The sequence below is a fragment of the Salvelinus sp. IW2-2015 genome, linkage group LG25, assembly GCF_002910315.2.
Source record: "Salvelinus sp. IW2-2015 linkage group LG25, ASM291031v2, whole genome shotgun sequence".
In the NCBI taxonomy this organism is placed as follows: Eukaryota; Metazoa; Chordata; class Actinopteri; order Salmoniformes; family Salmonidae; genus Salvelinus; species Salvelinus sp. IW2-2015.
Genome location: NC_036865.1, coordinates 1,772,051 through 1,798,694, shown reverse-complemented (window position 1 = coordinate 1,798,694; position 26,644 = coordinate 1,772,051). Strand labels below are relative to the sequence as shown.

General features: G+C 42.9%; 1 protein-coding gene across 2 annotated transcripts in view; it reads left to right on the top strand.

Annotated features, from left to right (window-relative positions):
- LOC111951822 (arginyl-tRNA--protein transferase 1) overlaps window positions 1-26,644 on the top strand; it is a 181,009-nt gene that overhangs the window by 86,764 nt on the left and 67,601 nt on the right. For both annotated transcript variants that reach the window (XM_023970061.2, XM_023970060.2), the window contains exons 8-9: window positions 1,086-1,118; window positions 16,185-16,366. In XM_023970061.2, coding sequence (XP_023825829.1) covers window positions 1,086-1,118; window positions 16,185-16,366 — 215 coding nt within the window. The remainder of the gene's footprint in view (window positions 1-1,085; window positions 1,119-16,184; window positions 16,367-26,644) is intronic.

Below are 26,644 nucleotides of genomic sequence, written 5' to 3'. Positions count from 1 at the left end.
CCAAGGGTTAAGGAGAGAGCTATATTTCATTGTGTTTTGTTCACTTAGCTTATACAGCTAATTTTGCCTACTGAACAGCCTGACTCAGAGAGGAATGCTACTTATGTTAGCTAGCTGGCTAAGGATATCCAACACTGCAACTATTCCAAGACAAGGTTAGCTTACGGTTTTATTAATTTATTGCCACGAAGCCCGCCGGTCTACCTGTTAAACTGCTTGCTGTACACTGTACTGCGTGATTGTACCCATGGATTGGTTTGTGGGCTTATTAACGCGCTAGTTCTAGTAGCCATGTTTACTATGATGTTAGCTAATATGTTGACAATGATGTAGGCTCTGTGTAGCGGTTATGGTATGAAGGTTTGGCTTGGAGAGGTTTTTTCACCTGGTCACAGACAACTGTTGTGTTGTGGACTGAAGTCCACAAGCGTAGAGAAAGATGATTGTGCGTAGATGCGAGAAGGAGTTAAACTACTAGCAAAGTGATGATGCTTCTTGTATGTGTCTGCTATGAAAGTGAACTATGTGCGCGGGTGATCAGGGTTGTATTCATTCCGCCAATTCAAAACGTTTCTTAAACGGAAGCAAGCGGAACTAAACGGGGATGGACCTACCTGAATTTGTCCAATAGAAACTCTTGTTTTGGACTAATGATTACACCCTAGATCAGCTAGATGCAGGAAACAATGTACAAGGTGGTATTGAATGTGTCAACCTGGTTACTGGGTGAATGGAATATGAATGACAGTCATCCAATATGCTGTAATACTAAGACCATGCTCATTTAAAAAATAAAAAATAAACGGCACCAACTGCCGCTCGTATGATCCTCAAGACAAATGTTTCCTCTTGTGAAAACACGATCTTCCTCTCTATGGCATACTGAATTTACTCTCCATTTGATATATTACATCTAAATAAGCACAGGAATGGGAGTGTTACACCATAAGAGACAGTTACTGGGAAAATGTATGGTTTTCATTTGAAACTCGTGGCCCATAGAGATTAAGTGACCCTCATAACTAACTGTTTATTTTTCTCCCTTTTCTTTCTCTTGGCGCTGGCTGCTCGTCCCCCCTCTACAGTTCAGGAGATTTCTCTGTGACTCACCACTTGAGGTACGTACCCCTGCCCTCCTGTTGACTACATACTTCTACATTTCCAAAGTGTATAAATTACTCCAATGCCTGATTCACACTACTGAGATGTACTGGCCTGTTTACGCATCCACTATAGTTGCTGGAACCGTGCTAGAATGGACAATGTGAAAAGAACATATCTGAGTTAGCAAAGTACAGTTTTGAAAAAGAATGTGCAAATATTGTACAAATTGTATTGGTCACATACACATGGTTAGCAGATGTTATTGTGAGTGTAGCGAAATGCTTATGCTTCTAGATCCGACGGTGCTTTAGTATCTAACGGGTAATATCTAACAATTCCACAACAAAACCTAATACACACAATCTAGTAAAGGAATGGGATAAGAATATATAAATATATGGATCAGCAGTGAGAGAGCAGCTAAGATGCAATAGATATTCACCACACTGTCTGTGTGGGTGGACCATTTCAGTTTGTCTGTGTGTGTACACCGAGGAACTTAACTTTCCACCGTCTCCACTGCTGTCCCGTCGATGTGGATAGGGGGTTGCTTCTTTTGCTGTTTCCTGAAGTCCATGATCATCTATCTTGTTTTTCTGACATTGAGTGAGAGGTTATTTTCCTGACACCACACTGAGGGCCCTCACCACCTCCCTGTAGGCTGTCTTGTCGTTGTTGGTAATCAAGCCCACTACCATTGTTGTGTCATCTGCAAACTTGCCGATTTGAGTTGGAGGTGTGCATGGCCACGCAGTCGTGGGTGAACAGGGAGTACAGGAGGGGGCTGAGAACGCACCCTTGTGGGGCCCCAGTGTTGAGGATCAGCAGAGTGGAGATGTTGTTTCCTACCTTCACCTGGGGGCGGCCCGTCAGGAAGTCCAGGACCCAGTTGCACAGGGTGGGGTCAAGACCCATGGACACTGAGCTGTAGTCAGTGAACAGCATTCTTACGTAGGTATTCCTCTTGTCCAGATGGGATAGGGCAGTGTGCAGTGTGATGGCGATTGCATCGTCAGTTGACCTATTGGGGAGGTAAGCAAATTTAAGTGGGTCTAGGGTGGCAGGTAAGGTGGAGAAGAAATGATCCCTGACTAGTCTCTCAAAGCACTTCATGATGACAGAAGGGAGTGCTATGGGCCATCTTGAAGCATGTGGGGACAGCAGACTGGGATAGGGATTGGTTTAATATGTCCGTAAACACACCAGCATGCTCTGAGGACGCAACTAGGTATGCCGTCAGGGCTGGCAGCCTTGCAAGGGTTAACACGTTTAAATGTTTTACTCACGTCGGCCACGGAGGAGAGCCCACAGTCTTTGGTAGCGGTTCGCATCGGTGGCACTGTGTTGTCCTCAAAGCGCGCAAAAAAGTTGTTTAATTTGTCTGGGAGTAATACGTCGATGTCTGCGACGGCTGGTTTTCTTTTTGTAGTCCTTGATTGTCTGTAGACCCTGCAAAATACGTCTCATGTTTGAGCCGTTGTATTGCGACTCCACTTTGTCTCTATACTGACACTTTGCTTGTTTGATTTCCTTGGTTGTATTCGGCCATATTCCCAGTTGCCTTGCCATGATTAAATGCGGGGGTACATTCTTTACGTTTTTGCGCGAATGCTGCCATCCAATCCACGGTTTCTGTTTCGAGAAGGTTTTTATAGTCACAGCGGGTACGACATCTCCAATGCACCTCCTTATAAACTCGCTCACTGAGTCAGCGTATTCGTCAGCGTATTCGTCAATGTTGTTATCTGAGTCTACCCGGAACGTATCCCAGTCCAGGTGATCGAAGCAATCTTGAGGCGTGAAATCCAATTGGTCAGACCAACGTTGGATAGACCTAAGCACGGACACTTCCTGTTTTAGTTTCTGCCTATAGCAGCGGTTCTTAAACTTTTTCAGCCTGGGACCCAAATGAGAAATTCTGTGTTTTCCTGGGACCCAAGCTTATGAAAACATGCAACTATACGTAAAACAAATATAATAAAGACAAATAACAAAATATAAATAGCTATTCATGTTTATTTTTCCCAATTAAAAACACTGTCTAGGTTGGAACTGTTGCTGTTAAATTATATAATAAATAATTTTCATTCTGAATAAACTGATTGACCACATCACACAGATGTAAACCAGAAAACAAACACAAAGCCCTAAAGAGAGGTTTGTGGCTGGTTGAAGCTTCAACAAGCACGTCTACTCTGGGCTCAGTTTTTGACAGTGTAACCCTGTACTTGATTTTATGTATGCCAGAGTTGAGAACCCTGACTCATAGATATGTGGTGCCAAACTGGATCAGAACATCTACTACTTTCTCCGTCAAGTAGGAGACCACTTCCTGCTGTAGATGAGCAATCCAGAACTGTGTGAGTGTGTTTTCCTCAAACATTTTGCTTCAATCTGTTTATTCCAGTTCAGAATACATTGTTTTACTTGTATTTTAACAGCAATAGTTCCAACCTATACTTGTTTTCTTCAATAATTTCTATAATAAGATGTACAGTAGGCCTGCTCATTTTTCATCTTCATATGTACTGTTACTTAGGGTTGCACTGTCAGTAGCTAGCTAGCTTGCTTTGGGTTACTTTACCTAGCTAGCTGTTAGCTATTAGGGGGATTGTTTGAATCAAATAAAATGTATTTATGTAGCCCTTCTTACATCAGCTGATATCTCAAAGTGCTGTACAGAAACCCAGCCTAAAACCCCAAACAGCAAGCAATGCAGGTGTAGAAGCACGGTGGCTAGGAAAAACTCCCTAGAAAGGCCAAAACCTAGGAAGAAACCAGGCTATGAGGGGTGGCCAGTCCTCTTCTGGCTGTGCCGGGTGGAGATTATAACAGAACATGGTCAAGATGTTCATAAATGACCAGCATGGTCAAATAATAATAATAATAATCACAGTAGTTGTCGAGGGTGCAGCAAGTCAGCACCTCAGGAGTAAATGTCAGTTGGCTTTTCAAAGCCGATCATAGAAACACTTTTACTACTATGTTCTAAAATAACAATAATGCCCTGCTTGCTTGCTGACTAACTTTTCCACTGTCAAAGCACTGTTTCCTGAGGCATTCTGCCCTGATCTGAAATAACACCCTGTGTTTACTGTCATGCTCAGTGTTGCCAGATCCAGCTAAAATTTATAGCCCAATGACCTGCACACAAGGCCTGAAAACTAGTCCCCAAAAATGTTTTCGCAGCAAGAGAGGAGTTGCCACATTTATCCATGAAACCCCTTTTCCATAACGTTATCGAGCGAATTAAGGAATATCTACATAATTTTTAACGACGTAGGCCAAGAAGCTAAATTAGTTTTTCCATCAAAGTAATAATTCTTGAAAGTTTAAGAATGTCGCCAGACAAAAGATAAATCACCCTTAAACTCTCCAGATCATTTTCTATCAATGGATGTCGATTTAACTGGTTTTGACTGCTGATTAAACAATAAAGCCCTAGGAGGTGTGGTATATGGCAAATTTACCACGGTTAATGGCTGTACTTTGGACATATTGGCCATACACCACAAAAGCCTGAGGAGCCTTATTGCTATTATAAACTGGTTAACAATGTCATTAGAGCATACTCCCGAGTGGCACAGCGGTCTATGGCACTGCATCTCAATGCAAGAGGCGTCACTATTATACCTGGTTCGAATCCAGGCTGTATCACATCCGGCCGTGATTGGGAGTCCCATAGGGCGACGCACAATTGGCCCAGCGTCGTCTGGGTTTGGCCCGGAGTAGGCCATCATTGTAAATATGAATTTGTTCTTAATTGACTTGTCTAGTTAAATAAATAAAAAAAGATCTATATTCTATGTGGTACAATCTAGTTAGCTGACACAAGCACAGGTCTAATAACAGTTCGCTAGGCGGTCAGAGCTATAGTATTGTTTATAGGCTACCTGCATCTTGTTGAGCTGAAAAGGCCAACATCTAATTTCAGGGAAAGGTCCACAATGAAACTAACATTAAATGTGGAGAATGATAATGTTTTACGGAAAAGGGGTGTCTTCATAATGACCAATACAAATAGCCTACCTACAAATGGTAAAAGGTTGTCACCATGTGCGCGTGTGCTGCTAGTAACAACCTGCTCACTGCCTGGTAGTCAGCAGCAGCAGGTTATAGTTAAATATATATTATTATTATTTTTAAAGAGAAATACCGTGGCGGGCGCGGTGCAATTTAGAAGTAAGCCCAAAACCCGCCACCAATACATTTTCACCCACAACATCGTTTTCAAAGTTGCCCAATTTGGCGAGAAAACCGCAAACATGGCAACCCTGACGGCCTGTGGATGTTTGGTCAGGACGTGTCGTTTGAATTTGTTTGTTTTCAGTGATTCATTACTAAACACTCCTCCACACAACACATTGTGGGCACTCGTCATTATTTCTCAAAGTTTGTATGAAGCAAAGAGAAACTCATCGCTGTATTTGCGTTTTAATGGCGATTGTCCTCAGTCAGAATTTAGATAGCGGCGAGTGGGAATGACAAGTCATTGGCTGACAGCGCATCTGCTGCTGAACAACAGCGCTGCAGAGTTTAGGTTGCGGAGTGATCTTCAAGAAAACAGCAGAAAAAGATCTGGTAAACCGCGAAGCACACGGGCATCTCCCTCCCTCTCGCTCAGCTGCCAAACTGACACCGCTGCTAATCAGAGAGCGCTGTTGCACTTGGCCAAACCAATTCCAGGAATTCATTAAATAATTATACATTTACTCTAACATGTCGCAACCCACCATTAACAGGTCCGCGACCGACACTTTAAGAAAGGATGGCCTATAGGACAGGAGCAACAAGATGGAGTCATGGTCAGATTTGCCAAAAGGAGGGCGGGGGAGGACCTTGTATGCATCACGGAGGGGTCAATTGTGTTACTCGCTCGTGTACTGCAATGGATATGCTGATAGAATTTAGGTAGCCTTGTTCTCAAATTAGCTTTGTTAAAATCCCCAGCTACAATAAATTCATCCTCAGGATATATGGTTTCCAGTTTACATAGTCCAGTGAAGTTCCTTAATGGCGTCTTGGTATCCGCTTGCGAAGGGATATACACGGCTGTGACAATAATGGAGGAAAGTTCTCTTTGGAGATAATACGGTCGGCATTTGATTGTGAGGAATTCTAGGTCAGGTGAACAGAAGGACTTGAGTTCCTGTATGTTGTTACAATTACACATTCGTTAATCATGAAACATACACCCCCCGCCCTTCTTCTTACCGGAGAGATGTTTATTCCGGTAATTTCGTCGACTTTGTTAACTAGGGACTGGACATTAGCGAGTAATATATTCGGAAGCGGTGGGTGGTGTGCGCACATCCGAAGCCTCACTAGAAGACAACTCCTGCACCCTCTCCTCCGGCGGCTTTGTTTTGGGTCGGCCTCTGGAATCAGTTTAAATGCCCTGGGAGGTGCAGACAAAGGATCCGCTTTGGGAAAGTCGTATTCCTGGTCGTAGTGCTCGTCCCAGAGAGACATATGTTGACGTCTCTCTGATATCCAATAGTTCTTCCCGGCTGTATGTAATAACACTTAAGGTTTTCTGGGCTAACAATGTAAGAAATAATACATTTTAAAAATACTGCACAGTTTCCTGAGGACTAGAAGTGAAGCTGTCATCTCTATCGGCACCATTTTCCAATTTACATTTCAGGTTTGCAAAGCTCTTAGACTTACCCAGAAAGACTCACAGCTGTAATCGCTGCCAAAGGTGATTCTAACATGTATTGACTCAAAGGGTTGAATTCTTGTTACCAAGATATATTATTTTTCACTTTTTTGGACTTTGACAGAGTATTTGGTGTAGATCGTTGACAAAAAATGACAATTGAATCAGTTTTAACCCTACCTATCACAACAACAAAATGTGGAAAGGGGTGTGAATATTTTCTGAAGCCAATGTTGTGCGAGTCAGTCACCATTATTCCAAAGTCTCCATGACGAAAGTGATTATCTCAGGTAAAATGGTTTAAATACTGCACACAAATCACTAGAGAACATAAAACCTTTTCTCCATCTTTGCTGGAGTGGGTAGCTGGAATGTTTGTCTATATGTACAGTAGTAGCTAACCTTGAATACAAATGAATGTGGGAACTTTCCTGTTTTATAATATACTGAACAAAAATATGAATGTTACAGTTCATAGAAGGAAATAAGTCAATTTAAATCTATGGATTTCACATGGGTGGGCCTGGGAGGGCATAGCCCCACCCACTTGGGAGCCAGTCCCAGCCAATCAGAATGAGTTTTTCTCCACAAAAGGGCTTTATGATAGACAGCAATACTCCTCAGCCCCCGCAGGTGAAGAAGCCGTATGTGGAGGTCCTGGGCTGGCGTGGTTACACATGGTCTGCAGTTGTGGGTCTGATTGGACGTACTGCCAAATTCTCTAACACAACGTTGGAGACTGTTTGTGGTAGAGAAATTAACATTAAATTATCTGGTAACAGCTCTGTTGGACATTCCTACAGTCTGCATGCCAATTTCATGCTCCCTCAAAACTTGAGACATCTGTGGCATTGTGTTGTGTGACAAAGATGCACATTTTGGTGGCCTTTTATTGTCATGCTGTTTAATCAGCTTCTTGATATGCTACAACTGTCAGGTGGATGGATTATCTTGGCAAAGGAGAATTGCTCACTAACAGGAATGTAAACAAATGTGTGTGCAAATTTTTTTGAGGAATGAGCTTTTTGTGCGTGTGGAACATTTCTGAGATCTTTTATTTCAGCTCATGAAACATGGGACCAGCACTAAGTGTTGCGGTTATATATTATTTCAGTATATTACACATTCCTGACCTAGTTATTATTAGAAACATCATACATGAATACAGATTCAAACAGGGTTAAATGTAGTAACACACGTGTGCCGTCTGTTGGGGTGCGCGGGGGCGCACACTCCTACACACTCTTAGTCCCTTGTCCTTTCTCTTCTAAAGCCTTCCAGCTGGACTGGGGGATGGACTCAGGAAGCGGGTATTGTTTCTTTTTGGCAGGGTTTTATTTAGCTGCTCATAGGGGCAGAGTTGAAATGTAGAAGAGCGTAATGTGGTGTGACTGTGCTGAACACCAGGCCTTGATCCACTCCTGTGTTCTGGATGGACCAAGGGACAGCCATTCTGTTACTCTACCGTATGTGTGTGCATGTGTTGGGGCTGTTACTGGTACAGATGTAATGTGTTGAGCATCCTTGAGAGAAATAGCTGGTTCTAGTGCCCACTGCCCAAGTCAGGAGAAGGGTAGTCGCACATCAGGCCTCAAGGGTTTCTGAGGCTCCAGCCTCACCCTGCTTGATGATGTGGGTCCTCCGTCCCCAATCTCCAGTCGGTCCTCAAGGAGGCACAGAAATTGCCAGACATTCATGGCACTCATCTTCCTCCAGCCATCATTTGTAGCTCCATGCACATCTCCGTGCCATCGCACGAGCCAGAGATAATTTTTTTAAACCTTTATTTAACTAGTCAAGTCAGTTAAGAACAAATTCTTATTTACAATGATGGCCTACTCTAACCCGGACGACACTGGCACTATTATGCGCCGCCCTATGGGACTCCCGATCATGGCCGGTTGTGATACAGCCTGGAATTGAACCAGGGTCTGTAGTGACACCTCTTGCACTGAGATGCAGTACTTTAGACCGGTGCACCACTCGGGAGCACAATGCTTTGCCTATTTAGTCATTTCAAATGATAAATTGTACTAATTTAATATCTGGTAAAGCCAATCCTCCTACATCCATTGGTGAGCACATCATATTTATCCTGTTCTTTTTCCTGTCCCCAAAAAAGTTATTTTGTCATATTGTTTAAAATACCGGTCTGGAGTATTCATAGGTAACATTGCAGAGATATAATTAAATTGTGGGATCACAACCATTTTAATCATGATCTTTCTCCATTAAAAAAAGTGATTTTCTCCTTTTTCTAAATTGGTCTTAATCTAGACTAGTAGTGGTTTAAAATGTAGTCCCATCACTTCCTCCAATTTTGAACTCAATTCCCAATATTTCATCCCAGTAGGAACCCATTTGAAATTAAATGGGGTAACGGTTCCAGAGTAACATATTGGCATTATTTGGCATTAGGGCTGGGCGATATTACGATATATATCATGTGACGATAGAAAAACGTCTGTCGGTTCATATTATGCTCTATCGTTTATTTGGTTGTGTCGCAAATCGCACTCTTAACGGCAATATTTTTTTGTGTTTGCAACACAAATTAACATGGAGGAGAGTGAACGTGACACAGAGCACGGAGACACGGAGCTCGTAACTAAAAGAGGGGCTACTTCGGTTGCATGGACGTGGTTCGGGTATGAAAAAATATACCGCAGGCCGGTCCCGACAACAGGCTCAAACACCACTAACCTCTTTTACCACCTACGCAATAAGCATGTGAAACAGTAACGTTACACAGAGAGTCTACTGATGAGACCCAAAAAAGTATAGTCGAGTGCTCAAAACAAACCCCTGACTCAGACGTTGCAAGAGGCTTATGCCCGCGGCACACTATATGGCAAAGAATCACAAAGGTGGAAGGAGATAACGGCTGCCGTCTGCAAAGACATGGCCCCAATTTACACGGTCGAGAAACGTGAGTTGGTGCTAACACTCGACCCAAGGTACCAAATGCAAATTGATGTGAGACACGTATTGACGCCAAAATAACATGCAAAACAGGCAAGCCCCCAAAAATGTATACAGTTGAAGTCGGAAGTTTACATCCACCTTAGCAAAACACATTTAAACTCAGTTTTTCACAATTCCTGACATTTAATCCTAGTAATAATTCCCTGTCTTAGGTCAGTTAGGATCCCCACTTTATTTTAAGAATGTGAAATGTCAGAATAATAGTAGAGAATGATTGTGTAGAGTGATTTATTTAAGCTTTTCTTTCATCACATTCCCAGTGGGTCAGAAGTTTACATACACAATTCGTATTTGGTAGCATTGCCTTTCAAATTATTTAACTTGGGTCAAACGTTTCGGGTAGCCTTCCACAAGCTTCCCACAATAAGTTGGGTGAATTTTGTCCCATTCCTACTGAAAGAGCTGGTGTAACTGAGTCAGCTTTGTAGGCCTCCTTGCTCACACACGCTTTTTCAGTTCTGCCACAAATGTTCTATGGGATTGAGGTCAGGGCTTTGTGATGGCCACTCCAATACCTTGACTTTGTTGTCCTTAAGCCATTTTGCCACAACTTTGGAAGTATGCTTGGGGTCATTGTCCATTTGGAAAACCTATTTGCGACCAAGCTTTAACTTTCTGACTGATGTCTTGAGATGTTGCTTCAATATATCCACATAATTTTCATCCTCATGATGCCATCTATTTTGTGAGGTGCACCAGTCCCTCCTGCAGCAAAGCACCCCCACAAGATGATGCTGCCACCCCCGTGCTTCACGGTTTGGATGGTGTTTTTCGGTTTGCAAGCCTCCCCCTTTCTCCTCCAAACATAATGATGTTGGCCAAACATGGCCAAACAGTTCTATTTTTGTTTAATCAGACCAGAGGACATTTCTCCAAAAAGTACAATATTTGTCCCCATGTGCAGTTGCAAACCGTAGTCTAGCTTTTTTTATGGCGCTTTTAACCACATTTAGGTGTCAGAGCCTTATATTAGAGGACCTGTTCTTAATAAATCCTACTTGGTATGATATGGTATGATATCCTACTTGTATGGTAATAGGTAGTGCCTTCTCTAAGGGTGTCGCAAAGGTCTTAGTAAGAATCTTACAATCCACATTGAGGAGGCCGATGGCTCTAATATTCCCAGGTTCTGTCATATCTCTATCCTTTTCAGGGATCAACGACATCAACCCCTCATTAAAGGTGTCCGGAAGGGAGGCATTTTTAAATGGTACAATAATGTCAATATACTTTTTATAATATTCTACAGGAAGGTAATCCAGACCAGGTGACTTCCCAACTTTCACAGATAAAATGGCGGCTCTAACCTCCTCTTCTGTTACAGTACAGTCTAGGTCCTCTACCTAGCTATCTGATCATCTAGGTAATTCTATACCAGACAAAAAACTATGGGGCCCACAGAACATTAGGCTGTATATAAATCTTCATAAAAATGCTGAAACACAGTTTCTCTTTGGATAAGGTCACCATCTTATCACCCTTCTTAATTGCTGGGATTACGTTAGAAGGGTTCTGCATTTTTTTGTGTTGCTCGTAGCCTGCCTGTATTCTCACCTCCCTTATGAAAACTCGTTCTAAGCCTAAACGGTCCATATTCTGCCTTTTTTTGTTATACATTTCATGCAACTGAAATTTCTGTTTGCAGGCAGTTTGAAATGTGCTATCTGTGAAAAAAAGGATCTAAGATCAACTGCTACTGATTTGGCTAAATATCTCATCTTGTAATGGCATGGTGTTTAGTCTAAATCTACCCTTCCTCAGATTTTCAGAGTTTATATCAACATGTAACTACTGTAGCATGATCTGTGTGGGCCATGGGCCAAATCTTGCAATCAATCACATTATTAACCATGAAACTAGATATCAAGAAGAAATCTATTCTGGAGTGTGTCTTATGACAGTGGGAGAAAAAAATATTCTCTGTCATTAGGATGGATTAATCTCTCAACCAGCGTCACCTGTATCTCCATGACAAAGGATAGACGTACAATACATATGCTAGCAGAAGATATAGGCCTTGCAGACATACATGTGAAACTGGTCTAGAGAATGCCAAGAGTGTGCAAAGCTGTCAAGGCAAAGGGTGGCTACTTTGAAGAATCTCAAATTTAAACTTTTTAGATTTTCTTAACGCTTTTTTTTGGTTACTACGTGCTTCCATATGTGTTATTTCATAGTTTTCTCTCAACCTTTGACTGTATATAATTTTCTTACTTCATTAAAATGGTTATGATGTTTGTTTTATTTTCATGACGGTGTTCATCCATAATCGTCAGTTACACGATTATACAATTACCGTGCCAGGCCTGACAGCTAAACAACTCTGAGGACTGGTACTGTGTGTTTGCCCAGATTGCTCTTCTCTTCCCCAAACCAGACCATGAGCAGCACCCTAATGAATGTCAATGCCACTCACTAACCTGCTCCACTTTGGCCACAGAGCCTTCTGAAAACTCACGGAGCACTCAGGCAGGAATTCAATCAAACCTGCCATAGCAATGTTTATGCAGTGTCTTTGTTTATAGAAACCGCACACAGACTTCTTATTCTGAAAAGTGAAAGCATACCTGTGAGGGGAGTCTACCTGGTAGTAGTTGTAGCTAAGTTTTTATCTCAGATTTTATTTGACCATAGGGAAAAATTGCTCCTACTCCAATACTGCAATGTGCGTTTGTTTGAGTTAAGCAATTACACTTTTACTCCCCTGCACTAGACCAGAGAGGAGAGGGGGAGAGCGTGGAGGAGAAGGGGGAAGTAAAGGGGGAGTTTGGCGGGCCCATCAGAGTGATTTGGGCCCCTTTTGAGGCCTCAGCGGCAGTTTCCTGTTTAGCGGTGGAGAATGTTTAGGTTGTTGTCATTGTGGCAAGGACACAGCCATTAGGCTGACCTGGGAGGTGACGCGCAGGTTAGAGTGAGACAAGATCTACCTCTTACACGTGTCTGCTGCATAAACACACACAAGTGCACACATACACACCCGTGCGCAAACGCACACGCATATGAGTGCACACACACACACCGAAAGTAAATAGACCCTCAACCATTCACTGACAGACACTCACGGCCATGCTCAGAGGGGGTAAGAAAAATCACTCTCGCACACATGGAGACCCACGCTCTCACTTCTTACTAAATTCTAAGTGAACCTAGGCTCTGACAAAGACTCCAGTGTTTGCTGCCAGAGCCTGTACCAAGAAATTTACAGGCTGCATGCCTTCCACTGACGGGCATTTTCCCCAGCCCCAGACAGACTGCCACAGCTCAGGGGCCCCACCCAGCCTCCAGATGTTGTGCCCACTAGGAGCCCCAGAGGTACACTACCCGTTTTGTGTTCTAAAAGTTTTAGAACACCTACTCATTCAAGAGTTTTTCTTAATTTTTACTATTTTCTACATTGTAGAATAATAGTGAAGACATCAAAACTATGAAATGACACATATGGAATCATGTAGTAACCAAAAGTGTTAAACAAATCAAAATATATTTTATATTTGAGATTCTTCAAATAGCCACCCTTTGCCTTGACAGCTTTGCACACTCTTGGCATTCTCTCAACCAGCTTCACCTGGAATTCTTTTCCAACAGTCTTGAAGGAGTTCCCACATATGCTGAGCACTTGTTAGCTGCTTTTCCTTAACTTTGCGGTCTGCCTCATCCCAAACCATCTCAATTTGGATTGAGTTCGGGGGATTGTGGAGGCCAGGTCATATGATGCTGCACTCCATCACTCTCCTTCTTGGTAAAATTACCCCATACACAGCCTTGAGGTGTGTTGGATCAGTGTCCTGTTGAAAGACATATGATAGTCCCACTAAGCCAAAACCCAGAAGAGATGGTGTATCGCTGCAGAATGCTGTGGTAGTCATGCTGGTGAAGTGTGCCTTGAATTCTAAATAAATCTGTGTCGCCAGCAAAGCAGCCCCACACCATAACACCTTCTCCTCCATGCTTCACGGTGTTAAATACACATGCGGAGATCATCCGTTCACCCATGGTTTTTGCGACCGCACTTGAAGAAACTTTCCAAAGTTCTTGAAATGTTCCGTGTTGACTGACCTTCATATCTTAAAGTAATGATGGACTGTCATTTCTTTGCTGTTCTTGCCATAATATGGACTTGGTCTTTTACCAAACAGGGCTATCTTCTGTATACCACCCCTACCTTGTCACAACACAACTGAATGGCTCAAACGCATTAAGGAAATAAATTCCGCAAATTAACTTTCAAGAAGGCACACCTGAAGTGCATTCCAGGTGACTACCTCATGAAGCTGGTTGAGAGAATGCCAAGAGTGTGCAAAGCTGTCATCCAGGCATATTCTGCAATGTAGAAAATAGAAAACATAAAGAAAAACCCTTGAATGAGTAGTTGTTCTAAACCTTTTGACTGGTAGTGTAGCTAATACAGCCACCAACCAGACCCCCTCCAATTCCACCTCCACTCTCCCAGCTTAACACACTCCATTTTACCCCCAGCCTCCCTCTCACTCACTCCCAACTGCCGGTCATTCAAAATGTTGAAAGCTAAAGTCTGCCCCATGCTAGTCCTCCTCTAGTCTTCTCTCTCTCCTCTAGTCTTCTCTCCTCTAGTCTGCTCACCACACACAAACACGTCACCCCCTAGCCCACATAGTGAATGGATACTGTCCCCGTCTCCAATGCTCTGTTGTGTCACCCAGGTAATCGGTAAGCTTCGCTTAACCTAGCTCCGCCAAGGGGGTACAAGAGGAATGTGGAGCCTAGGACCGGTGGGGGTCTTCTGGGAAAGATAGCTGTGAGTTTGCAGGGGTCCTGGAGGTCCAATTATAGGTATTGGGGGGGGGGTGATATTTAGACAGGTTTAATTGTGTCAGGGTGGTTGTTGCTGGTCAGTGGCCAAGCAGCATTCTGGGTGTTTTCACACTGTTGGATTAACAACGGCAGCTCTCTCTGTGTTGTGATAACAAGCGGCGTCTGCGCCGGGCCCAGATGGGCCGTGGGGAAGGATCCTGTTTCAACCGTTCTTTCACACATGCACATACACCAGTCCACCTCAGGCTTAATATGCCCCCTAGCCCCACTAGCTGTCTAAAGTATGTGTGATATAAAGCAGTTAAGCCAGTTGATTGAAAAACCCAGCATGCAATCTGTTGGGTACTAAACAGGAGTTGTATTGCACACACGCGCACACATCCAGGAGTAAGCTTGGCCACATTCCACACCCTGCCTGGCGAGATGGATTTCATACAGGGTCTTTTATTAAAAGGCGTCTCCCATGTGTTTCTGTGGCTAGCACACACAGCTCTACCCACGCCCCCAGCCTGATCCCCCTCCACATTTGGGAGCTATTAGTGGGCTGAGTGCGGGCTACTGTACACCCCTGTGCATTTATTTATTTGATTGAACCTTTATTTTGACATGGAGTCAAAGCTGAGACGATGTCTAATTTTCAGATGAGCCCTGTATAAAACAATACACAGCAAAATACGATATACACATCAAGCTTCACATTCATATAGACATTCATATACACAAATCAAAACACAATCAATCATAAAAAAAAGAACATTCTCCTTGAGTGAAAAGGTCCCCTAACAGCCGTCTGAAATGCCCTTGAGGCACAAATTCCTCCAATTTTAGAGTGCTTTGGAGATCATTCCACACGTTAGGTGCAAAAAAACGAAAAGCAGATCTACCCAACTCAGTGGAGATTGAAGAGATCTCCAGAGGTTCACCATCCCTGTGATTGGGTCTGGTGACTCATGTCTGTAATTTAACAATTAAGGAAGGTATGTTGGACGTTTGCACAAGAAGGCCTTATAAACAAAAAGAGAGCAGTGTATTGATCTACGAGACTCGAGAGGACCTGCCTACTTTCTGATACAGAATGCATTGATGTGTAATGAACCTATCGTCCAATGGCTTAAATACAGTGGCATCTGCATTCATATAGACTATATCGCCATAGTCTAAAGCCGGAATGAACGTCGACTGGATTATTTGTTTTCTGCTATTTACCGAAAGGCATTCCTGTTTTTAGGAAGCCCATTTTTATTCTTACCCTCTTAACTAACTCATCAGTATGCTTTTTGAAAGAGCGTTTTTCATCAATCCCGATACCCAGATATTTATAAGCAGGGACACGATAAATGTGGGCACCATCCAATATGCGTAAATCATCAGGTATATTTTTAAGCGTTTTGGAAAGTAACATGTACTTTAGTTTTACCTGCATTAAGTACCAATTTCAGTTCAGCAAATGCTTTCGGTAAACTACACGTGTGGGGCCTGGGCTCTAATGAAAAGATAAATGTGTGTGTGTGTGTGAGAGACCTGCTAATGCCAAAGCACTAACAAACAGGGGATTCATATGATTCAGTCACTAGGTCAATTGCATTTTTCCAGTTTGTACTTATGCTACTATTGTGATCTATAACCTCCCCCCCCCCACCAGATGGAGATGTCTCCAGATGGTCCAGCGGCGGGCTACGGTTCCTTCCACCAACAGTACTGGCTGGACGGCCGCATCGTGGCAGTGGGAGTAGTGGACGTCCTGCCCACCTGCGTGTCCTCTGTCTACCTGTACTACCACCCCGACTTCGCCTCTCTGTCGCTGGGCTCCTACTCTGCACTCAGGTCAGTAGGACTGGAGAGGCTAAGGATCTAGCTTCGCATTTGGCAGTGTTTCCATTGCTCTTTTCTTTTTTTCTTTTCTTTCTTCCTTTTGTGTCTCCTCTCCTTGTCTTTGTTTTCTCTGTTATAGACTTGCACTCTCTCTCTCTGCTCTCTTTCTCTCACTCTTTCCAGAGTTCAATAAAATGTATGAACTGGAAAAATAACTAGGCTTCTTTTCATTTAAAAGTTTCAATTCGCTAGTGAGAAAAGTCTGTATATCCTTGTCCCGCTAGAATGAACGATATGTATCTTCTATTGATAGGACAGGTGCCTGTCAGTCACAAAGCGAGCGGCGACAGGGTCACACTGCTCTCTGTCCCGCCTCTCGGTACCTGTGTTATTTTTCTGCGCTGTGGTTGGCTGCAGTAAAGTGTATTTTCACAGAGTAGGGAGAACATGATGCTTCTTCATCGTTTTCTGTGAGTGAATTAACACGTCCCATGTAATGTAAGTGGTAACGATGAGTTGAAATCCACTTAATTATTGTTTTGTGGCACATCTATTTTCTTTGAAAAACACTGAAGACCTTTATAGCTAGCTACGGAGTCTGGGTACATAGGCTATTTCATGTTTTTGATTGCCGACCGAACCGCTTGTGTAAAAGGTGTCCAACTGACTATGTCAGTCTCTTATATCCCTTTGCTATTCATAAATTATACAATGTAGTTATTCACTGAGTGTACCAAACATTAGGAATACCTGCTATTTCCATGACCTAGACTGACCAGGTGAAAGCTATGATCCCTTATTGATGTCACCTGGTAATGTCACTTCAATCAGTGTAGATGAAGAGGAGACAGGTTAAAGAAGGATTTTTGAAAACAACTTTTTTCTTAGTTTTTTTGCCACAATAAATTAAATTGAAAGAGTAGACTAGTTTTTCTCACTAGATTACTCATCTACCGCCTTCCCTCAAAGTCCCACCCACAATGAATGATTGACAGGTCTGAAACACTACCAACTTTGTACCAAACATCCTGCCCCCTCCCCTGACCATCCCACCCACAGTTATTGATTGACAGGCCAAACTGTTAAATGGATAGTTCACCCAAATTACACATTGTTTTCCTTACCCTAAGTGTCCACAGTAGCAGAGCCAGTAAAATACATAATTTGAAGAACAAACATCATTCTAGAAATTCGTATCTTGCAGTAAAACTGTAAATATGACTTAAATTAAAATGTTAAAGGTTATCTTACTTAGAAATTTGTCCTGATCTTACAGCACTAGACCAGGGATCATCAACTAGATTCAGCCACGGGCCGATTTTTGTTGTTGTTGTAGTGCAGAGGTGCACAATTGGCGGACCTCGGGTCCGGGTCCGGACCGAGTAAAGGTTCTATCTGGACCTCGACACATTTCTCATAAATAATTGTTAAGTTAAATACGGATGAAGCAACCGTTTTTTTCAATGTACACATACTGCACTGGCTCAGCACAGCTGGGAAGGTCCCAGACAGCGTCCCATACTACTGTGTGTTGTCCAATCACATGCGTTATTTAAATCACTTCACGAAACTCAGCCAATCAAAGCGAATGTTTACAATGCATTTTAGGAGACTGATGTTGTCAGAGAGAGAGACAGCGAGAGAAGCAAAGCCGGAGCGAGAGGAGACATTATAGAATGGCGTGTGCAAAAGTCAGGAAAGTTGATACAGAAAATCGAGCTTTCAAAGAGGAGTGGACAGACAAATATGCCTTTATCCTTCCCGCGATGAGTGTCAAACCACTCTGCCTGATTTGTTCAGAGACCGTGGCTCTAATAAAAAGTGCCACTACGAAACAAAGCACATATCTTTTGAGCAAACATATCCACAGCAGTCTGAGGTGAGGGCACGCAAAATAAACAAACTCAAAGCCCAGTATGATCGGTCCACCAGTGTCCTCTCCCATGCATTCACTGCCCAACAACGTGCAAACCAATGTTCATTAAAAAGAGCTTGGATTTTAGGTCAACACCAAAAGCCATTTACTGACGGGGATGGAGTGCATGAATGCTGTTGCTGAAACTTTACTTGGCGGTAAACAAAAAGACGAGCAAATCCCAATGTCACATAACACAACCGCAAGATAGAGTAAAATACTAACAGAGGATGTATTAACACAGCTTGATGAAGCTGTACGGAGTGCACCCTGCATAGCACTAGCTGTTGATGAATCTACTGATGTGAGTGATAATGCCCAGCTTCTGGTGTATGTTCGATTTTACCACACAGAGAAGGAATTCTGTGAAGACCTGTTAGGTGTAACACCACTCGAGACACATGCAAGAGGAAAGGACATATACATGGCCATAGAGGAGATGCTAAGAAAGAGGGGGATAGATCTAAAACAAGTGGTCTCTAGTGAGAGAGGAGCTGTGGCACGGTTGAAAGAGGACAACCCTGATCTCACAGCTTACCACTGCATCATTCATCAGTCTGTCCTGTGCGCCAATCTGTCAGAAGAGTATGCTGAAGTGTGAATACACTGATGAAACTTATCAACTTCCTCAGGGCATCCTCATCTCATCAACATCGCCTGCTGAGAGAATTCCTGAAAGGAGTTGAGGAAAATGCAAATGACCTACTGCTGCACAACAACGTAAGATGGGTCAGTAAAGGCAGGGTGTTGGACCGCTTTTGGTCCATTCGAAAGGAAATAACAGCTTTCCTAGTACAGCTCAAGAGTCAGAAGGCGACACAGTTTTCACTTTTTTTGCAAGACGAGAGCAAAATGGATTTGTTGCTTTTTTGGTAAACATCACACCTTAATGATCTCAACGTGAAACTACAGGGCAATTCAGTTTGTGATTTGATGACATCTGTCCGCTCCTTCCAGAGGAAACTGGAAGTTTTCAAGGAATATCTTCAAGGAGACTGTGCGCACTTCCCGAAAGTGCAGGAACAGATTCAGGGTGAGAGAGATGTTTCTCCTCATGTTGACTTCATAGATGAGCTGAGAAACTAGAAACTTCAGAAATCGCTTTGACAGCTTCAGCCTTGGACAGCAGCTCCTTCTAATTTCAAATCCATTCCTCATCACAGATGTCAGAGGAATTTCAAAAGGAGATGACACAGACCTTCAAGTGGGCCCATGGTGGATCTCTACAGATGGAACTGATTCATCTGCAAGCAAATGTTGCACTAAGAGAGCACTTTCAACTAACCGATCATGACACTTTCTGGCTGCAGGCTGTGTCTGAGACTGTTTTCCCTGGTCTAACGAAAGTAGCACTACACACCTTGACCATGTTTGACTCCACATACAGCTGTGAATCTTCATTCTCCACTATGAACATCATTACAAATAAGTACCGTGCTAGACTCACCAATGAGCACCTACATATGTGTATGAGAATGGCACTGTCTCCATTCCAGCCAAGGTGCAAATTACTGGCAGGGCAAGCAAAAGACAATTTCTCTCACTAAAGAAGAGAGATGGAGAAGTGAAGTGGGAGAGAGTAGGACAGATAAATAGTAAACCTGTCGTTTCTTATTTGTTCAAAAATCAAAGCACTTTTTTCAGAAACAGGCACTTGTTATTTTTTTGACAATGCAGTCTTGTTTTGCTTGAAATGAGAACATTTGTGATTGGACTACTTTTATTTATGATTAGGATGCATATTTATTTTACCTCATGTTTAATGTGTCTGCATTGAAAATGTGCAATAAATATGGTTGAAATGTTATTGAAATGTTGTACTCTGTTTATTAGCTATACATATACAAGAACTACATATGCCCCCAAATCATAGCACACGTTAGACATTTTAATGATTTGGACCTTTTGGGGGGAGAAAATCAGAGTCACTGGACCTCTTTGAATTCTATTTGTAATAGCGGATGTTCATGGGCTGGAACATAATTACAAATAATTTGTAGACTGCAAAAATCCCTTACAAATATGTTTGACTAAAACATAATTTCAAATCTTCCTCACATTTATGTACAATCATGTGTGTCTCTCTTATGCGTGTGAATAGTTGCGAACAGATTTCTTAAACTAAAATCACCTGGAGCAGATTTCCTGTTGAGTTTTCAGTCTTATGTCAAACGATGAAAATTCCAAACTCTTTAATTTCTTTTGCTCAATTTTTTTTTACCACCAGCCCGCGGGTCGCCAGTTGGGGTACCCTGGCCTACACGATATCCAAAACAACTAACACACTCAATTCATACATTTTAAGTCATTTTAATTGTGTCATGTCTTTCTACTCGATACCACAAGTAATTTGACCAATCTGGTGAAGTCATATAAAAAAAAAAATAACTATTCAATAATTTAGCTGTGCATTTCAGATGGAAGCAAGTTCTTTAGAATGTTCCAGACGCCACAAAATAGAGCTTGTTCTGAAGAAGAAAAAAATATAATTCTCCACAGCCTGGAAACTCCCTGGCTGGTTACTTTTTCTATTTGGCTGGCCACTCAATGTACTTGCAGAAAACAGTCTCTTCACTTTTTGTTCTCTTTCGCTCCTATGTTTTTCCTTTACCTCCCTCATCTCTCTCTTCTCTCATTTCTCTTTATTTTTTCCTTCTCCTTTCTGGTTCTTCTTCCATAATTAACCTGTACACTCTCTCTCTGTTTCTCTCAATCGCTCTCTTGATTTTCCCACCACACTCCCGCTCTCCCTCCCTCTGTGGGCAGTAGAGGTACAGTATAGGTAATACCTAAGGACTGGGTAGGTAAATACTGCTCTCATCTGTCAGTATTGGATGAGGCAGTGGGGTGTTTGTGGTGCGGCTGACGACAGCACTCTGTCTGCTGGTATGAAATAAGAGATCACACACACGTAGCGCGCACATACACACACATCTGACGCTTCCTGTAAAGTGTAACCCAATAATGTGAGAAAGCGTTTAAGTATTTCTGCACAGATGTTGAAGGACTGGGTGATTTACAGAGTTGGCCGTGTGTGTGCATGCGAGAGACTACAGATTGTGTGTGTGTGACTAGTAGAGAATGTGTAGTTTGTACATTTATGTGTGTGCGCGCGTGCACACGCACAAGCCTGAACAGACCCTGGTCTGCATTTCTTATATTATTATTGCAAGAGTCTGTCTCCAAGAGTAACAGTACTCCCTGTGTAGATATAACCCAGAGGAGGTTATTTGATTAGGTTTGATTTGATTTTATAAGACTTCCTCTGTCAGATATACAACTTTTCTGCCATACACCTTCAGAAGTGTGTGTGTGAGGGGGAGGGGGTGTTGTGTAAGAGTGAGTGAGCGAGCGAGCTAGAGAGAGACTTGGTGTTCCATGGGGAGTGTGTGTAGGTGTGATTCTGTGTTAAGAACAGGAGAGGGAGATGTTGAGATGTTCTGAAGAGGGGCCCCAATGAGAGGGGGATAAAGAGGGATTGGAGGAATGGACATTGCGCCTGAGGCACTGTTATCCAAAAGGCAGCTGGTGTCCGGCATTGGAGTGGTTTTGTGTGTGCATTAGGGTTGGCCGATATTACGATAGCATCGTCTATCAACAATGTTGACAGCCATCGTCGATGGTGACGACATCGTGATGTGACAGACGATGGTTTAGCCTATTTGAACTTGACTGGCGCTCCGCAGTAAAGAACAGTCTCTCGCAGGGCAGCACAAGTGACATTCCAAGTAAAATGCCTATTCCTATTTGCTAAAGCCTATTTCAATACATACTGTGTGATGCAGAACTCGAGAGGAATATTATAGGCCAGAAAGTGGAGAATTCCACCAAAGCAGCACAAAATGTCCAGTCAAATGTTTTTTTCTCTGTTTCTGTCGGCTGCATTGGCTTTGGGCTATTCATTTTTTATGTAGTCTATATTTTCTTCTCTCTCCATTCGATAGGCTGTATGTATATGACTGAAGGCATGACTGCATCATTTTCTGCATGGTTTTTTCCCGATCAAACAATGAGTTCAATTTCAAAAGGTTATTATGAATAGCCTAAAACTTAAAGTAGCCAGGTGAGAGAGAACATACAATACCAATAGTCTATAGAAAAATCAAATGAAAAGTTGAATCAAGTTTAAGCTTATTAAGAAAGAAATTAACCATGCGGGCCAAGAAAATCCCAATATTATTTTTTTTTACCCCATTTGATACCAGGTTCTCATTCACAATTGTAGCCTGATTCACCTTACAGTGAAATTCACCTTACAGTGAAATGCTTACTTACAGGCTCTAACCAATAGTGCAAAAAAGGTATTAGGTGAACAATAGGTAGGTAAAGAAATAAAACAACAGTAAAAAGACAGGCTATATATAGTAGCGAGGCTATAAAATTAGCGAGGCTACATACAGACACCGGTTAGTCAGGTTGATTGAGGTAGTATGTACATGTAGATATGGTTAAAGTGACTATGCATATATGATGAACAGAGTAGCAGTAGCGTAAAAGAGGGATTGGTGGGTGGGACACAATGCAGATAGCCCGGTTAGCCAATGTGCGGGAGCACTGGTTGGTCGGCCCAATTGAGGTAGTGTGTACATGAATGTATAGTTAAAGTGACTATGCATGTATGATAAACAGGGAGTAGCAGCAGCGTAAAAAGAGGGGTTGGGGGGGGGCACACAATGCAAATAGTCCGGGTAGCCATTTGATTACATGTTCAGGAGTCTTATGGCTTGGGGGTAAAAACTGTTGAGAAGCCTTTTTGTCCTAGACTTGGCACTCCGGTACCGCTTGCCATGCGGTAGTAGAGAGAACCGTCTATGACTGGGGTGGCTGGGGTCTTTGACAATTTTTAGGGCCTTCCTCTGACACCGCCTGGTGTAGAGGTTCTAGATGGCAGGCAGCTTAGCCCCAGTGATGTACTGGGCCGTACGCACTACCCTCTGTAGTGCCTTGCGGTCGGAGGCTGAGCAATTGCCGTACCAGGCAGTGATGCAACCAGTCAGGATGCTCTCGATGTTGCAGCTGTAGAACCTTTTGAGGATCTCAGGACTCATGCCAAATCTTGTTAGTTTTCTGAGGGGGAATAGGCTTTGTCGTGCCCTCTTCACGACTGTCTTGGTGTGTTTGGACCATTCTAGTTTGTTGTTGTGGACACCAAGAACTTGAAGCTCTCAACCTGCTCCACTACAGCCCCATCGATGAAAATGGGGACGTGCTCCTTTTCCTGTAGTCCACAATCATCTCCTTAGTCTTGGTTACGTTGAGGGATAGGTTGTTATTCTGGCACCACCTGGCCAGGTCTCTGACTTCCTCCCTATAGACTATCTCATCGGTGTCGGTGATCAGGCCTACCACTGTTGTCGTCTGCAAATTTAATGATGGTGTTGGAGTCATGCCTGGCCATATAGTCGTGGGTGAACAGGGAGTACAGGACGGGACTGAGCACGCACCCCTGGGGAGCTCCAGTGTTGAGGATCAGCATGGCAGATGTGTTGTTACCTACCCTCACCACCTGGGGGCGGCCCATCAGGAAGTCCAGGATCCAGTTGCAGAGGGAGGTGTTTAGTCCCAGGATCCTTAGCTTAGTGATGAGCTTTGAGGGTACTATGGTGTTGAACGCTGAGCTGTAATCAATGAATAGCATTCTCACATAAGTGTTCCTTTTGTCCAGGTGGGAAAGGGCAGTGTGGAGTGCAATAGGGAAGTTGAAAGCTTGTATAGTAGTGCTTTGTAAACAAAAATGGCACTGTGTTAGACGGCATGCAAAAGTTTAAGAGTAGGGCTGCTGCAATTTTGTAAATGGTGTCCCCATAGTCAAAAACTGGCAGGAAAATGTGTGCTGTACAATCTGCTTCATGCTATTTAGGGAGAGGCAGGATCTTCAACAAAAAAAAAAGCCCACTTTAAATCTTTGCTTTTTTACCAGCTCATTCATATGTGTTTTAAACATTCAAACTTTGTCAGTCCACATGCCCTGATGTTTACAGGCAGGAAACCTATCGATGGGACAACCATTCAATTAATAAATATGTAGTCCATCAGATTTTAGTTTTTTGAGAATTAGAGATCAACATGTATTTAATCTTGGCCCCATTCATTTTTAAACCAACCAGGGCTTTCTGTAATGCAACATGGTCAGATTGCAGCTCTATGTGGCAATGGCATACATGCCAGAATGATTACCGCCCTGTAGCACTCAATTATGTAATCATGAAGTGCTTTGAGAGGCTGGTTATGGCACACATTAACTCCGCCACACTTGACCCACTCCAATTTGCATACCGCCCCAACAGATCCATAGACGACGCAATCTCAATTGCTTTCCGCACTGCACCAATCTAGATAAGAGGAATACCTATGTAAGAATGCTGTTCAATGACTACAGCGCAACGTTCAACACCATTGTCCCCTTCAAGCTTGTCACCAAGCTGGATCCTGGACTTCCTAACGGTCCGGCTTCCTTCTGGATGGTTCTCCCATCGCCACAGAGGAACTCTGCAGCTCTGTCAGTGACCATCGGGTTCTTGGTCACCTCCCTGACCAAGGCCCTTCTCCCCCGATTGCTCAGTTTGGCCGGGCGTTCAGCTCTAGGAAGAGTCTTGGTGGTTCCAAACTTCCACTTAAGAAGGATTGGAGACTTTCAATGCCGCAAACATTTTTTGGTACCCCTTTATTTTAAGAATGTGAAATGTCAGAATAATAGTAGAGAATGATTTATTTCAGCTTTTATTTCTTTCATCACATACACTCAATTAGTATTTGGTAGCATTGCCTTTAAATTGTTGAACTTGGGTCAAACGTTTTGGGTAGCCTTCCACAAGCTTCCCACAATAAGTTGGGGGAATTTTGGCCCATTCCTCCTGACAGAGCTGGTGTAACTGAGTCAGGTTTATAGGCTTCCTTGCTCCCACACACCTTTTCAGCTCTGCCCACAAATGTTCTATGGGATTGAGGTCAGGGCTTTGTGATGGCCACTCCAATACCTTGACTTTGTTGTCCTTAAGCCATTTTGCCACAACTTTGGAACTATGCTTGGGGTCCTTGTCCATTTGGAAGACCCATTTGCGACCAAGCTTTAACTTCCTGACTGATGTCTTGAGATGTTGCTTCAATACATCCACATAATTTTCCTGCCTCATGATGCCATCTATTTTGTGAAGTGCACCAGTCCCTCCTGCAGCAAAGCACGCCCACAACATGAATGCTTCCGCCCCCGTGCTTTCACGGTTGGAGTGGTGTTCTTCGGCTTGCAAGCCTCCCCCTTTTTCCTCCAAACATAACGATGGTCATCATGGCCAAAACAGTTCTATTTTTGTTTCATCAGACCAGAGGACATTTCTCTCAAAAAGTACTATCTTTGTCCCCATGTGCAGTGCAAACCGTAGTCTGGCTTTTTTTATGGCGATTTTGGAGCAAGTGCTTCTTCCTTGCTGAGCGGCCTTTCAGGTTATGTCGATATAGGACTCGATTTACTGTGGATATAGATACTTTGTACTGTTTTCCTCCAGCATCTTCACAGGTCCTTTGCTGTTGTTCTGGGATTGATTTGCACTTTTCGCACAAAAGTACGTTCATCTCTAGGTGACAGAATGCGTCTCCTTCCTGTGCGGTATGATGGTTGCATGGTCCATGGTTGTTATAACTTGCGTAGTCTTGTTTTGTACAGATGAACGTGGTACCTTCAGGCATTTGTAAATTCCTCCCAAGATGAACCAGACTGTGGACGGTCTACAATTTTTTTCCTGAGGTCTTGGCTGATATCTTTAGATTTTTTTTTGCCATGATGTCAAGCAAAGAGGCACTGAGTTTGAAGTTAGGCCTTGAAATACATCCACAGGTACATCTCCAATTGACTCAAATGATGTCAATTAGCCTATCAGAAGTTTCAAAAGCCATGACATCATTTTCTGGAATTTTCCAAGCTGTTTAAAGGCACAGTCAACTTAGTGTATGTAAACTTCTGACCCACTGGAGTTGTGATACAGTGAAATAATCTGTCTGTAAACAATTGTTGGAAAAATTACTTGTCATTCACAAAGTATGTCCTAACCGACTTTTCAATGTGTGGAGCGGTTGAAATACGAGTTTTAATGACTCCAACCTAAGTGTATGTAAACTTCTGACTTCAACTGTAAGTAAATAAGGTTTTTCTCCTTTATATTTTGAATAATTAGCAAAAATGTCTACACCTGTTTTTTCTTTGTCCATTTTGTGGTATTGTGTTTAGATTGATGAAGAAAAATGATTTAATCAATTTTGTAGTAAGGCTGTAACGTAACAAAATGTGGAAAAAATCAAGGGGTCTGAATACTTTCCGAATGCACCGTAGATGCAGGTGCGCACATGTGCATGTGTAGCATGTGACAACAACAAGATCATAT